Source organism: Antechinus flavipes, chromosome 3, assembly GCF_016432865.1.
Source record: "Antechinus flavipes isolate AdamAnt ecotype Samford, QLD, Australia chromosome 3, AdamAnt_v2, whole genome shotgun sequence".
In the NCBI taxonomy this organism is placed as follows: Eukaryota; Metazoa; Chordata; class Mammalia; order Dasyuromorphia; family Dasyuridae; genus Antechinus; species Antechinus flavipes.
Genome location: NC_067400.1, coordinates 54,318,008 through 54,331,524, shown reverse-complemented (window position 1 = coordinate 54,331,524; position 13,517 = coordinate 54,318,008). Strand labels below are relative to the sequence as shown.

The following is a 13,517-nucleotide window of genomic DNA, read 5'->3' as shown; positions in this document are numbered from 1 at the left end:
ATACTTTACAAATATTGTTTTATTTTAGATTAATAAAATGAAAAATTATTTGAAATTAATAAAATAAAAAAGTTCTAGTCTTCACTGAAGGCTATAATGTACAACTTGGCTAAGTATAACATTTCTGATCTGATTTGGTATTTTTTGAATTCTCCCTATCAGTAAGGAGAGGAGCAGATAACAGATTTTCCAAGAGCCATTTAAAAAGTTGTTAGACTTCCATGGTAACCATATATGTGGTATATTTGGTAGGTTATCAAAGGAAAACTCTTGGTATTGAAAGACTTTTTCCTAGTTTTCTGTTCCCTATAGTTTTCATCTTCCTGTTCAGTAATTCTGCACAGGCTATTATTATGATTTAAACATTTTTTTATTTGCCCCAGTTATATGTGAAAACAATATAATTTTTTGTTATACATGTACTTTTTTTTTTTTTTTGCTGAAACAATTGGGATTAACCTATCTAATTCCCTTCTATTTACCACTTTTGAGATTTTTCCTCATCATCTGACAATTACATTGGAGCCATCTGCACTGGACACTGCCCTGTTGGGTTAAAAAGGCCTGTATTCTCCCCAACGGTAATCCTGATTCCTTTTTTGTTGGTTGATGGCATCAGAGTCCTGAATTTCTAAAGATTCTCTGGGTGTCTGTCAATAAAAAGTTATTTAAAAAAAAGACTCTCTGGGTGTAACCTCAGCTGCTATCATGCTCCATCTGTCTTTTGATTGATACCTTGGAGCTGGGCCCACCTCTCATTTCTCTAGCTCAATCTACATTCCAAGGCCCAGCGAAAGCCTCTGTTGCATTTTGGACATGGGGTTTTGGGTTTTATTCTCTCACCCTGTTTTTTCACTCTATCTCCTTATCTACATTGGGCTCTCAAATATCCAACTTTTCCACATTGAAAACATCTACAAGCCAGAAGGACTCAGGTCCTTCTGAATTCAGGACCTGGTGCTCTATCCACTGCACCCACTTAGGTGTCCCTAGTTCATTAAAAAAAAAAAAAAAAAAAACATATTTCAGGGCAGCGAAGACCTGAGTTCAAATCTGTGCTCAAGACACTTAACACTTCCTAGCTTTGTGATCCTGGGCAAGTCACTTAACCATAATTGCCTCAGAGGAAAAAAAGCATATTTCTTTTTTTAAAAAGTGTTAAAATATACGTTAAATCTAATATGTGTATACATATTTATGCAGTTATCTTGCTGCACAAGAAAAATCGGATTTAGAAAGAAAAAAACCTGAGAAGGAAAACAAAAATGTAAGCAAACGACATCTGAAAGAGTGGAAATGCTATGTTGTGGTCCACACTCATTTCCCATATTTCTCTCTCTGAGTGTAACTGACTCTTTTCATTACTAAACAAATGGAACTTATTTTGTTCATCTCATTGTTGAAGAGACCCACGACCATCAGAATTGATCATCATATAATTTTGTTGTTGTCGTGTATAATGACCTCCTGGTTCTACTCATTTCACTTAGCATCAGTTCATGCAGGTCTCTCCAAGCCTCTCTGAAATCATCCTGTTGGCATTTCTTACAGAACAATAATATTCCATAACATTTATATACCACAATTTATTCAACCATTCTCCAATTGATGGGCCATCCATTCAGTTTTCAGGTTCTTGCCACTACAAAAAGGGCTGCCACAAACATTTTTGTACATGTGGGTCCCTTTCTCTTCTTTAAGATCTCTTTGGGGTATAAGCCCAGTAGTAACACTGCTAGATCAAAGGGTATGCACAGTTTGTTAACTTTTTGAGCATAGTTCCAAATTGCTCTCCAGAATGGTTAGATTTGTTCACAATTCTACCAACAATGTATCAGTGTCCCTGTTTTCCCACATCCCCTGCAACATTTGTCAATATCTTTCCCTGTCATTCTAGCCAATCTGAGAGGTGTGTAGTGGTATCTCAGAGTTGTCTTAAATTTGCATTTCTCTGATCAATAGGGATTTGTAGCATCTTTTCATATGACTAGAAATAATTTCAATTTTTTCATCTGAAAATTGTCTGTTCATATCCTTTGGCCATTTGGAGAATGTCTTGATTTCTTATAAATTTGAGTCAATTCTCTATATAATTTGGAAATGAGGCCTTTATCAGAACCTTTGAATGTTTTCCCAGGGAAGCAATAAATCAATCTAATCTTGTCTACATTAGTTTTGTTTGTACAAAAACTTTTTAACTTGATATAATCAAAAGTATCTATTTATGATCAATAATGATCTCTAGTTCTTCTTTGGTCACAAATTCCTTCCTCCTCCACAGGTCCGAGAGCTAAACTATACTATGCTCTTCCAATTTATTTATAATCTCATTCTTTATGTCTAGATCATGAACCAATTTTGACCTTATCTTGGTATATGGCATCAGGTGTGGATCAATGCCTAGTTTCTGCCATACTGGTTTCTAATTTTCCCAGAAGTTTTTGTCAAATAGTGAGTTCTTATCCCAAAAGCTGCGGTCTTTGGCTTGTCAAACACAAGATTGCTATCGTTATTGACTATTTTGTCCTGTGAACCTAACGTATTCTACTGATCAACTAGTCTATTTCTTAGCTAGTACCAAATGGTTTTGATAACTGCTGCTTTATAATATAGTTTTAGATCTGATATAGGTAGGCTACCTTCATTTGATTCTTTTTTTCATTAGTTCTTTTGAAATTCTTGACTTTTTAAAAAACACATTTCCTTAAGAATCATGTTGGGAAAGAAAAATCAGAACAAAAAGAAAAAACCATGGGAGGAAAAAAAAAACATAAGAAAAAGAAAAAAAAGTGAAAATAACATGTGCTGATTTATATTAAGTCTCTAGTTCTCTCTCTGGATGCAGATGGCATTTTCCATCCAAAGTTTATTGGGATTGTCTTGAATCACTGAACCACTGTCATAGATGATTATTGTATAATCTTACTGTTACTGTATACAATGTTTTCCTAGTTCTGCTTATATCATTCAGCATTAGTTCATGTAAATATTTCCAGATCTTTCTAAAATTATCTTGGTTCATCATTTTTATAGAACAATAATATTCCATTGCTTTCATATACTATAACTTATTCAGCCAATCTTCCAAATGATGGTCATTTTTCAATTCTTTGCCACACAAAAAGAGCTGCTATAAACATTTTTGTATGTGTTAATTCTTTCCCTCCTTTATGATTTCTTTGGGATACAGACCCAATAGTAGTACTGGTGGATCAAATAGTATGCACAGTTTGACAACCTTTGGGCATAGTTCCAAATTGCTTTCCTGAATGGTTGGATCATTTCACAAATCTACCAACAAAGCATTAGTTGCACAGGCCATTGTTACCCATACTTTGAAGAAATTTCTTCATCACCTTTGCCTTCTTGATCGACTAGGACTTCTTTTGAGGCTAACTTTATGTTTTAAAACTTGATTTTTCTGGGAGTTTTTCCTGTCATATTGTCCAATAAATATTATCTGCTTATTAGTTCCTTCTGCTCCCCATGTAAGTTTCCTGAGGACATATACTATATCAATTTTGTTTTTGTATTACACACAGAGCTACCCCTATGCCCAATATACACTAGGTGTTTGATAAGTACTTATTGGATTGCTGCAAAATTATCTTGCTTGAATGGACAAATAGCATCCAGACTTTGTTTAGGAGCAAAGGATAGAAAAATAGGAAACCACAGGGTAAAAGCTGCACCCTGCAGGGTAACACCTGCCCTATGGTGATACAGCTTAGCTTAGATTGTACCACTCTAAGAATAAGATGCTATCTTTTACAAAAATAAATGTGGTTTTCTGTGGGAAGGAAGTTTTACTTTTCTGCACTTACTATGGTAGAAACTAATTTTCTAGACTTTTTATAGATCCTGGTTTTCCCTAATCATTATACATCTATCTATCCATCTATACATATACATACATAGATATACACACACACACATATATATATATATACATATACAAATAAACATATATATACCTGGAGGTATATAGAAATTTATCCATGTATCTATACATATGTATCTATTTCTACATTGAATTGTGCCTGTATCTATATATACATATACCTCTCTCTCGCTATATGTATACAGAGATAAACTTTCATTGTTACCTTTTGGTTTTTATATCAAATGCATAATGTTCTTAACCTGGAGAATGTAAACGTTTTAAAATGTAGCCATAGATAGATTGATAGCTATTTCTATAAAATTGAGATCCTTTGCAATTCTGTGTATTGTATTTTATTTTATACATTTAGAATATTATTCTGGGATGCAGTCCATGGCTTCAGACAATCAAAGGGATTCTTGAGATGAAAAAAAAGCTAAGGTACCCGATTTGCATAAGAAATTATAGCTGTGCCAACAGATAGCTATCCAGTTATAGATCCAGAAGCAGGTGGGGTGAAGTGCAGATTTATTGACTGTGATCCAGGGCAAATTACTTAACTTCTCAGTGCTCTAAGCAACACAGTTAAGTCTCTCAATTATAGAGAAAATAACAGCAATTATTGGTAGAGAGAATGAGAATGTGAAATCAGAGTTTCAATCTCTATTACTCCCTCTCATGCACATTTCCCAATGTTTTCCTCCTACTCTAGAGAAAATAAGAAAGGTGAACAGTTTGGAAGTCACCTGTAAAATTCCATACCCATAGTCCCTCATTTTGGGGGATGGGGCAGAAGGACTGTGCTTTTTAGGTTTCTCTCCTTTAGTGTCAAGCTTCATTCTATTTTTTGCAGCATTCAATTCTGAGCATTTTGTTCCTTCTACTAACATTGTGGTATCTGTTCACATACTTTGTGTCCTAGCTATGTTTAAACCTGTGGCAGGTCTGTTTACTTTTTCCTTTTCCTTCCAAGTCCTAAGAGTCTCTTAAAAGTTAATAAAGAAGAGACATCATTTCAAGTACCTGAAGTACCTAATACCAAATAGTAACTCCCTAATGGGTAATATACTAGAAGTGGCTAAGTGTACAGTGGATAGAATGGTGGACTTAGAATCAGGAAGACCTGAATTCAAATTTGGACCCAGAAATCTACTAGTTATATGATTCTAGAAAAATCAACAGCACCATTTGCCTCTGTTTTCCCATCTATCAATTGGGGATAATAATAGCACCTGCCACTCAGGGTTGTTGTGAGGAACAAATGATATTTGTAAAGCATTTAAGACAATGCCCAGAAAATAGTAGGCACTTTAGAAATATTAGATATTGTCATTATTGTCATGATCATTATGTTATTATTTTAGAATCCACTGCAAGGCTTAAACTAAAGCTGAAATCCAGAGTTGGCATCCTGGCTTCATTTCTGCAACTCTGTACAAACCAAATTTTCTGTGCTTCCATTTCCACGCCTGTAAAACAGGCAGAGAGTTGTACTAGATAAAGTTATCTCTAAGCTACCTCCCAGTTCTAGATCCACCATCCTAACAAGATAAGCATGGCATTTCTTTTTTGGAATTTTCTGCAACCTAAAAACAATGCAGAAGTTAAGATATCATCAGTAGCTCTTGTGGGCCCTGAGAAGAATTTAAACTTCTCTTTGTTTCCTTCTAAAAATGTTGTTAAGGTCTAAAGGAAAGAAATGCTTCTCTTTATCTTTTCCTGTTTATAAAACAGTAGAGAAACTGACATATTGTTTCTACATGATAGAATATGATTAACAGATTTATCTTCCTTGAGAAAAATTCTTTCTAGTGTTTGTTAATCCAGGTTAGATAAGTGGAAGGTGACTTTTAGAATCCAAGGGAAGCTGGTACATTATCCTTGTAAATTTTTTGGAGGACTGTGGAAGAAATCCTAGAAGCATGGCAATGTTGGAGTTCTTTGGACAATGGTTCTTTTGGAAGGAGTTTTGGAGCTAAGATGCTAAATTTTACCCTCAATAAATGTCCTTCCACCTCATTTGTTAATGTTACTTCAAGTTGAGTTAAATGGCCATGATTCCTGGTTGCAACTGGAGAGTAAATGAAATTCAGTCCATATAAAATATGCAATCCCACTGCTCCCAATATTACAAACATGCTCTTGATTCTGAATTAACTTGTCGTTTGACTTACCTCACTGAGGGTTAGATTTTTATCTGGTCCAGTTAAGTAAGGTACAAAAAATGGTTCTGATGGTCTCATCATGGAGAAAAACCCATAGACACAGAGGATGGTGGTGGGGAAAATCCAGGACTGACGCATTGTTTTACAGCAATCCATGGTTGGTTAGCTGGAACAAAGCAAAGACCAGGAACAGAGATTGATGCTTGAAGTTTCTCCCTTAAGGATAAAGCTAAATTACTGTTTGCAAAAAATAGGGATTACTTGTCCATCTGTGATCTTCCTTTTGCCTCAATAATGGAATCAACTCAAGATCAAAGGATATTAACAGGTTACTCTTTCTCACTCTTTGGAAACAAATAGCAATTTTACAACATTGAGGGCTTCCTCAGCTAGAGTTGAAACATTTCTGAGGCGTGATGACTACCATACTGAGCACCCTTTATTCCCTTATATATAACATCATAAAATTCTAAGTATCCTGCAAAAGGAGGTGCCACCCAGACCATCTAATACAATCTCCTCATTCAAAAAGTTAACAAGCAGACAAGAGTTAAAGTGATAGGACACCAAGGTCACACAGGGAGTAAATAGAGATCTTTTGTGCAATGCTCAGTGTGTACTGCTTCTAGGGCAGAAAACTCATGTAGAAGAAAGATTATAAGCTAATGCTCAAACAGCAGTAACTGGAGCCTTACTCCTTTGATTTCAAAATCCTGGGAATGTGGTGTACTGTGTAAGCTTTCTCTCTGACCCCTTAATTTTCTCCTGGGTCACCTTTCCTGCTTTAACTACTCCTTCCTCCTTTCCCTGACTTCTTGGTGAGTTTAATTCATTTCAATATTGTCCTCTCTCGAGTCCCTTTTCCCCCCCTTATCCACGTTATTAATTTTGCCTGCCAAGCCTTAGTCTTCAGGTTACTGCCATCATCTACTGTCTTTGGTCCTACACATGAATCTGGAAAAATCATGAAACTATGTTGACTAGTTCCACTAGGAATGGATCATTACATAATCTTTACTGGACCCTCACCAATGCAAAACAATCCTTCTATACCTCCCTAATTAACTATCTCACTCACCATAGTATCTGTTTCAAACTCATCTCTCCTTAAATCTCCCATGGGTGGTCTTCTCCCTATCCTCTGAGCTGGAGTTCACCCTTTTATTTTACTAAAAATAAACATTTTTTCTGAGCCTTCCCTTTTCTCTGCTTCTCTTCATCTCCTATCTAATCTAAGGATTTTATGTCACTATTTCCTCCTTTATTGTTGTCCAACATAAAAAGGTGGTCCTTCTCATTTCCAAGGCTAACTCGTCTATGTGAAGTAGATTGCTCCTTCTATTATTTACATTTTCTTTTATGTTCAGTCTCCCTTTGTCTGCTCAGTGCTTCCCAGCCACCTATACATTTGCCAATTTCTGTCCCAACCTCAAAAAGACCTTTCATTTCACCCATTTTTGCAAACTTTTTTTTAATCCTTTAAAAAAAATCTTTTTCTCTCCTCTTTTTGAGGCTAAATACCTTCAATATAACAGTCTACAATTGCTCCCCTTCATTTCCCTTAACTCTGTTTTTTTCTGGCTTCTGACCTCATCATTTATCAAGAAATTGCTCTCTTCAAAATTACTGTTTCCTTATTGCCAAACCCAATGACTTTTTCTCAGTTCTCATCTTTCTTGAGCTCTCCACAGCCTTTGACACTTGTGAAATCACCTTCTTTTCCATATTCTTTTCTCTCCAGGTTTCTATATACCATGCATTAATTTAGGTTTTTGTGATGCTATTTTCTAGTTCCCCTCCTACTCTCTGAAGCACAGGACTCTGCACAAGACTATGTACGGCTCTCTTCTTCTCTATTATTTAGCTTAGTGATCTTACCTCATACATTCAACTATCACCTCCATGAAGATGACTCTCAAATTTGTCAAGCCCTTATCTTCTCAAGTGACCTCCAGCTTCCCTTCTCCAACTGCCTATTAGACATCTAGAACCAGATGCTCTATAGACAATCTTAAAATGAACATCTCCAAAACCTAATTCATTATCTTCCTACCTCGCCCTCCCCACACCCCCACCCCCAAGTCCTCCCTTCTTCCTGACTTCTCTGTTACCATCAAGGGCACTACCATCCTCCCAGTCACCTACGCTTATAATTGTCCTAGATTCCTCTCATCTTCAATTGTTGCCAAGACATGTTGATTTTACCTTTCTAATTTCTCTTGCACGTATCCCCTTCTTTCCTCCGATATCGTCTAGTTGGTCCAACCGCCACAAGTCTCGCTACTCGAATCTATTCCCCATTTAGCAGTCAAAGTAATTCTCCTAAAGCACAGGCCACGCCCTAAATTCATTCACTTGTGGATGCATTTGTTACACTAGTCTTCCGGGGTCAAACTGAAGTTTCTATCAATTAGCTGCAGATTGGTTGAATTTCTGGTCAAGGAAAATCAGAGTAAGGTCTTAAAAATGGTTTTAGTTGTTTAATAATTTCTTGCTAAGTTTTAAACTTGCTGAACTATGTTTACCTTGTTTTCCAAAGGTACATCTGGAGCAAACAAACTGATGAATTATAAGAAAAGCATTTATCTCTTCTCTGTAGAGAGCTAAGGGTTATGGATATGGACTGGGATCTGTCATATGGTCTTATATCCTGTCATACATGGAATGGGACGAGGCAAGGAAGAAGAGAAACAAATGTTTGTGCTTTGCACGACTCACCTTATTTGACTCTTACAATAACCTGGAGGGGGCAGGGGGTAAGTGCTGTTATTATCCTTATTTCTATAGGTGAAGAAACTGAAGCAAACAGATTCAGTGATTTGCCCCTTTTGAAGGATCACAAAATTAATTAATGTTTGAAGCTAGATTTGAAAAGTCTTCCTTAATCCAAAAACAGCTGGGTGCTACAACACTGGAGTAGGTCAAGAAAAACTCATCTTAAATTCAAATCTGGCCTCAAGTACTTACTAGTTGTGTGAAAAGTTTCCTAATCTGTAAAATGAGCTGGAGAAGGAAACGGAAAAGGAATTTTCTTTGTAAGAAAACCCTCATTAAAATGACAGAACAACTCACTCCTGGTCCATTGTTCTACTCACATTCTGCCTAGTGGCAAATTTTTTTTTAGAAATAAAAGCAAAAAAAAAACCAAAAAAAACCCTTTTGTCTTCAAAGTGTTTTTGGAGAACTTCTGAGAAGCTAGAAATAATGCCTCCTTCGACTATGCAGACGGAATTCAAGGGAGAGAAACAGCATCTTCTAGCAGACCTGAAGTGACCCACAGTTAGGGAAATCTCAGTTTTTAATTTCAAATCTATCTTATTTCAAATTGTGAGGCAGGTCTCCACTTTTACCATATAGTCTGGTTTCACTCCTCCAGAGTGGAAGACTGAGCCAAGTAAGCGGCTAAAGTAGAAAGTCCTGCCCCAAGGGGAGAAGTGGGTGTTTCACAAAATGGTGGAGCAGTAAAAGTGATAGACTGGTACTACACTACTCACCAGCTGAGTATTCCATACATCTCTGCCAAGTTAATCTATGGAATCGATTTGTCCAATTTAGATGGAGTAGTCACTTTTTTCTTTGGGAAGAACAGTATTTTTACTTACTTAGTCAATTCCTGCCCATCTCTTCCTGTTAAAATGAATGACTATCCTTATGAATCATGAAGAATAAGTAAAAGCCAGTTAAGAACTACGAATATGAATTTGAAAAACATGAAAGACTAAAGTGTAATCCTGTTTCCTAGGTCTTAGCTGAGACTAAGGTGAATGTGGTAAAGAACTTCCTCATTAGGGTGAATACCTTCATTTAGAGCCTTTTCTCTAAGCTTGTCATTTTGACTGTTTTACGCTGAGCTCCAGGGGTCCTTTTTAGTTAAGAAATTGGAGCATCAGTTAAAAGACAATACTTCTTGTCCAAGCACCGGCCTCCCAAATAGCTCCTTCCTGCCTGAACCACCCAAGGCTCAGACAGGACTTTCTTTTGAAACCAATGAAAACCTAAAAATTTCCCTTAATGATTAACAAGTGCCTCCCATGACTTCCTTTATACTCTCCCCATTTTAGTGATTCTAATTCCCAGTTTACTGCCCTCTCTTCTTCCCTCCAAGTCCTACCCTAAAAAAATCTACCCCTTCCATTGTGCTTCCTTAGGCAACAAATTTGCCTCCATCTAAATCTTCTCTATTCCCTCTGATCTTCTGGCTTTCACTGAGACCTGGCTCCCTCTAGGCTACCTTAAGCCTACACATCTTCGTTGTCAAAAAGCAAGCAAACAAAAAAAACCCCTCTCATTTATTGTTGTTCAGTCATGTCTAACTTTTGCTAACCCCATTTGGGGTTTTCTTGGCAGAGACTGGAAATGGAGTACCATTTCTTTCTCTAAATCATTTTACAAATGAAGCTGAGGCAGGCAGGGTGAAGTATCTTGCCCAGAGTCACCTAGCTAGTAGTACCTGAGACCATATTTGAATTCAGAAAAGAGTCTTTGACTCCAGGAGTCCACTCTATCCATTGCAACAACTAGCTGCCCCTAAGCATTTATCTACTAAATATCAGGTCCTAGTCTAAGTAATTTACAGGTTTTGTTTCATTTGAGATAATCAGTTACAATTTATTTATTCAAGATGATTCAATTATATCTTTGCTACTAGTCTCAGATCTACTTATCCTACTAACTTTATTCCTCTGATCTTTAATCCTCTCATCTCCAACTACCCATTAGACATCTACAACTGAATGATACTATAAACATCTTAAACTCACTATGCCCAAATGTAAATTCATTATCTTTCTCCCCAGCTAACAAGGGCTCCACCATTCTCCTAATCCCCCAGGTTCTGATTTAGATATTTTCCTGGACACCTTCTCATTCCTTCTCCCCCACACAATCTGTTATCAACAGATCAATAATATCTTTGTAATATTTTTCACAAATGCTCTTTTCTTTCTCTGACATTATCCCTATCCTGGGTTTGACCCCAAACTCTTCACACCTGGATTATTGAGATAGTCTCCTGGTTGGGCTGTCTGCCACAAATCTCTCCCCAGTCTAAAATATCCTCCAATCAGCAGTCAAAATGATTTTCCTAAACCACATGAGTGATCACTCAACTCGATAAACTCCAGTAGTTCTCTATTATTTCCTGGATCAAATATAAAACCATGCTTGACATTCAAAGCATTTTATATAATCTTTTGTTCCATCTACTCACCTACCCCCATCCAGTTACCTTTCCATTCTTCTTATATATTACATGCCACCTTTCCAAGTTCCTGTGATCTGTGATCCAGCAACAATTGTCTCTTTGCTCTTGCACCACAATTCCCTTTTGATGTCCAGACCTAGTTTCCCCATTGTCCTATTTAGTTACTCTGGTTATGAACTTTCCCTCTTAACGTTGATGAGATAAAGGTCTACCTCAATTGCTCTGCCCCCAAACCTCAGGCTATAATCATTCCCTCTTAAATGGTTGGTGAGAAAAAGGTTTTATATCTTTAGGTTATAATAATTCCTTCTTAATATTTAACAGGATAAAGGTTTATCCATTTTAGATGTCATTAGAATATCAGTTCTTGTTATCCTATAAAAACCTTGCTCTCTGATCCTTAAGGGCTGGACTCTTTGAGATGATAGTCTCATCTAGCCCTGGAACCAAGATCCATTTGGTCCCAGTATGTCTCTCCATTTAATAAATTATTAAGTTGGTCTCTAATTTCTGTCTTGCTCAATTTCTCTGGCATTACACACTTCCTTAGATATGATACTCCACCTCCAATTCTGGATATTTTTACTGTCTGTCTTCCATTCCTGGAACACTTTCTCCCTTCATGTTCCTACTCTCTAATTTTTATGGCTTCCTCCAAGTCCCAGATAAAATCCCACTTTTTACCAGACGCCTTTTCTGATCCTTTTTAATTCTATTGGCTTCCCTCTGTCATTCCCCCCCATTTTATCCTTTCTATAGCTTATTTGCACACAGTAAACTGCAAATTATCTTCTCTATTGTGAGTTGTGAGTTCTTGGAAAACAGTCTTGCCAAGAGAGAGTTTTACCTTGCTTTGAATCCCCAGTGCTTACTTAGCACAGTGTCTGACATATAGAATGACCTTGGTAAACATTTATTGACTGACAAATATTCTTTCTCTATTGTGTTTTTCTGAACTGTTGCAAACATCACCTCTTGGATATTAGGGAGCTCAAGCACCAAGTATTGTTTGAGTTGCATTGCTAAATGACTTAGCAGAGAGGAGATTGCAATGACAATTGAATCTGGGATGATAAATCTCTTAGGTCACATCTACCTTGCCAGGATATGATGAGAAGTCACAGAGTAAAAAATTGTGATTGGCCTTGTGATGGAATTGACTTCCATAAACATGAGTTAAAGATTCAGTATGAAAATCTCAAAAAATGAAGAGCTGTGTTTTCAAGGAAAAAAGGGAGTAAGCATTTATATAGTACCTACTGTGTGCTAGGAAACATGTTAAGTGCTTTTATAAATATCATCTCAGTCATCTTCACAAAAATCCCAGGAGGTAAATATTATTATCATCATTTTATAGATGAGGAAACTGAGGCAGATTGAAATTAAGTGACTTGTCCAGGGTCACACAGCTAGTATTTGAGCTTGGATTTGAACTCAGGTCTTTCTAGCCCGAATACCTTATCCATGGTGCTGCTCTCTATATGTCATTTGGGCATCAAAACCCAGTGTTCCTTCTCAGTTAAATGTTATTCCATGGGAACCAGAGTAAAGAAATGAAAGGAGCCCAAAATAAATTTTTACACTGTTTCAAAATAATTATCCATCTTAAAAGAGATTCTTAATTCTCATGGACATAATTCATTAAGTTCTATAGTGTAGAGCAAAATCTTAATTCAAGCATTATTAGTTGCAATTATTATTACTAATTAGTTCAAGCAGTATTTATTCAAGTATTATTTTTAAATTATGAACTCCAATGAAAAGTTTGCGTACTACTACCTATGTTTGTAATTTTCATATAGAAATTACCTATAGAAGCTCAAAACAACTTTGCCACAAAGTGTGTATTTTGTGTGACACACTACAGTAAACTAATTCTGTTTCCTTACCCATACAAACCCAGTGCAAGAAGATAGGAAGGTTAAATAGATATCTTCTCTGTTTGCATCCCATTATTGCTTAGTAGGGAAATAAAGAGAAATATGGCAGTATTGCTGTCCCGGTCTATGAAAATGTTACAATTGTTCATTACTTTGTTCATCAAGTAATTATTGAGTGCCAATTCTATGCACAACACCATGGCCAAGGGCCATAAAGGTACAGAGAGAAATAAAACACATGGTATCCAACCCTTAATGAATGGCAGTTAATGAGATGAATCTCAGCAATGTGGAAAATGACCATTAAGACATGTCACAGAGTCATCAGTTTAGAATGGAAAGTCATGTTTGGCATTATATAGTTCAGCCCACTCATTTTACAGGTG

General features: G+C 36.5%; 1 protein-coding gene across 2 annotated transcripts in view; it reads right to left on the bottom strand.

Annotated features, from left to right (window-relative positions):
• Window positions 1-13,517, bottom strand: part of SLC19A3 (solute carrier family 19 member 3) — a 44,896-nt gene that overhangs the window by 22,800 nt on the left and 8,579 nt on the right. For both annotated transcript variants that reach the window (XR_007951646.1, XM_051983394.1), the window contains exon 2: window positions 6,058-6,214. Coding sequence is in view for 1 of the 2 variants with exons in the window: in XM_051983394.1 (XP_051839354.1) it covers window positions 6,058-6,204 (147 nt within the window). In the remaining variant the exon portion in view is untranslated. The remainder of the gene's footprint in view (window positions 1-6,057; window positions 6,215-13,517) is intronic.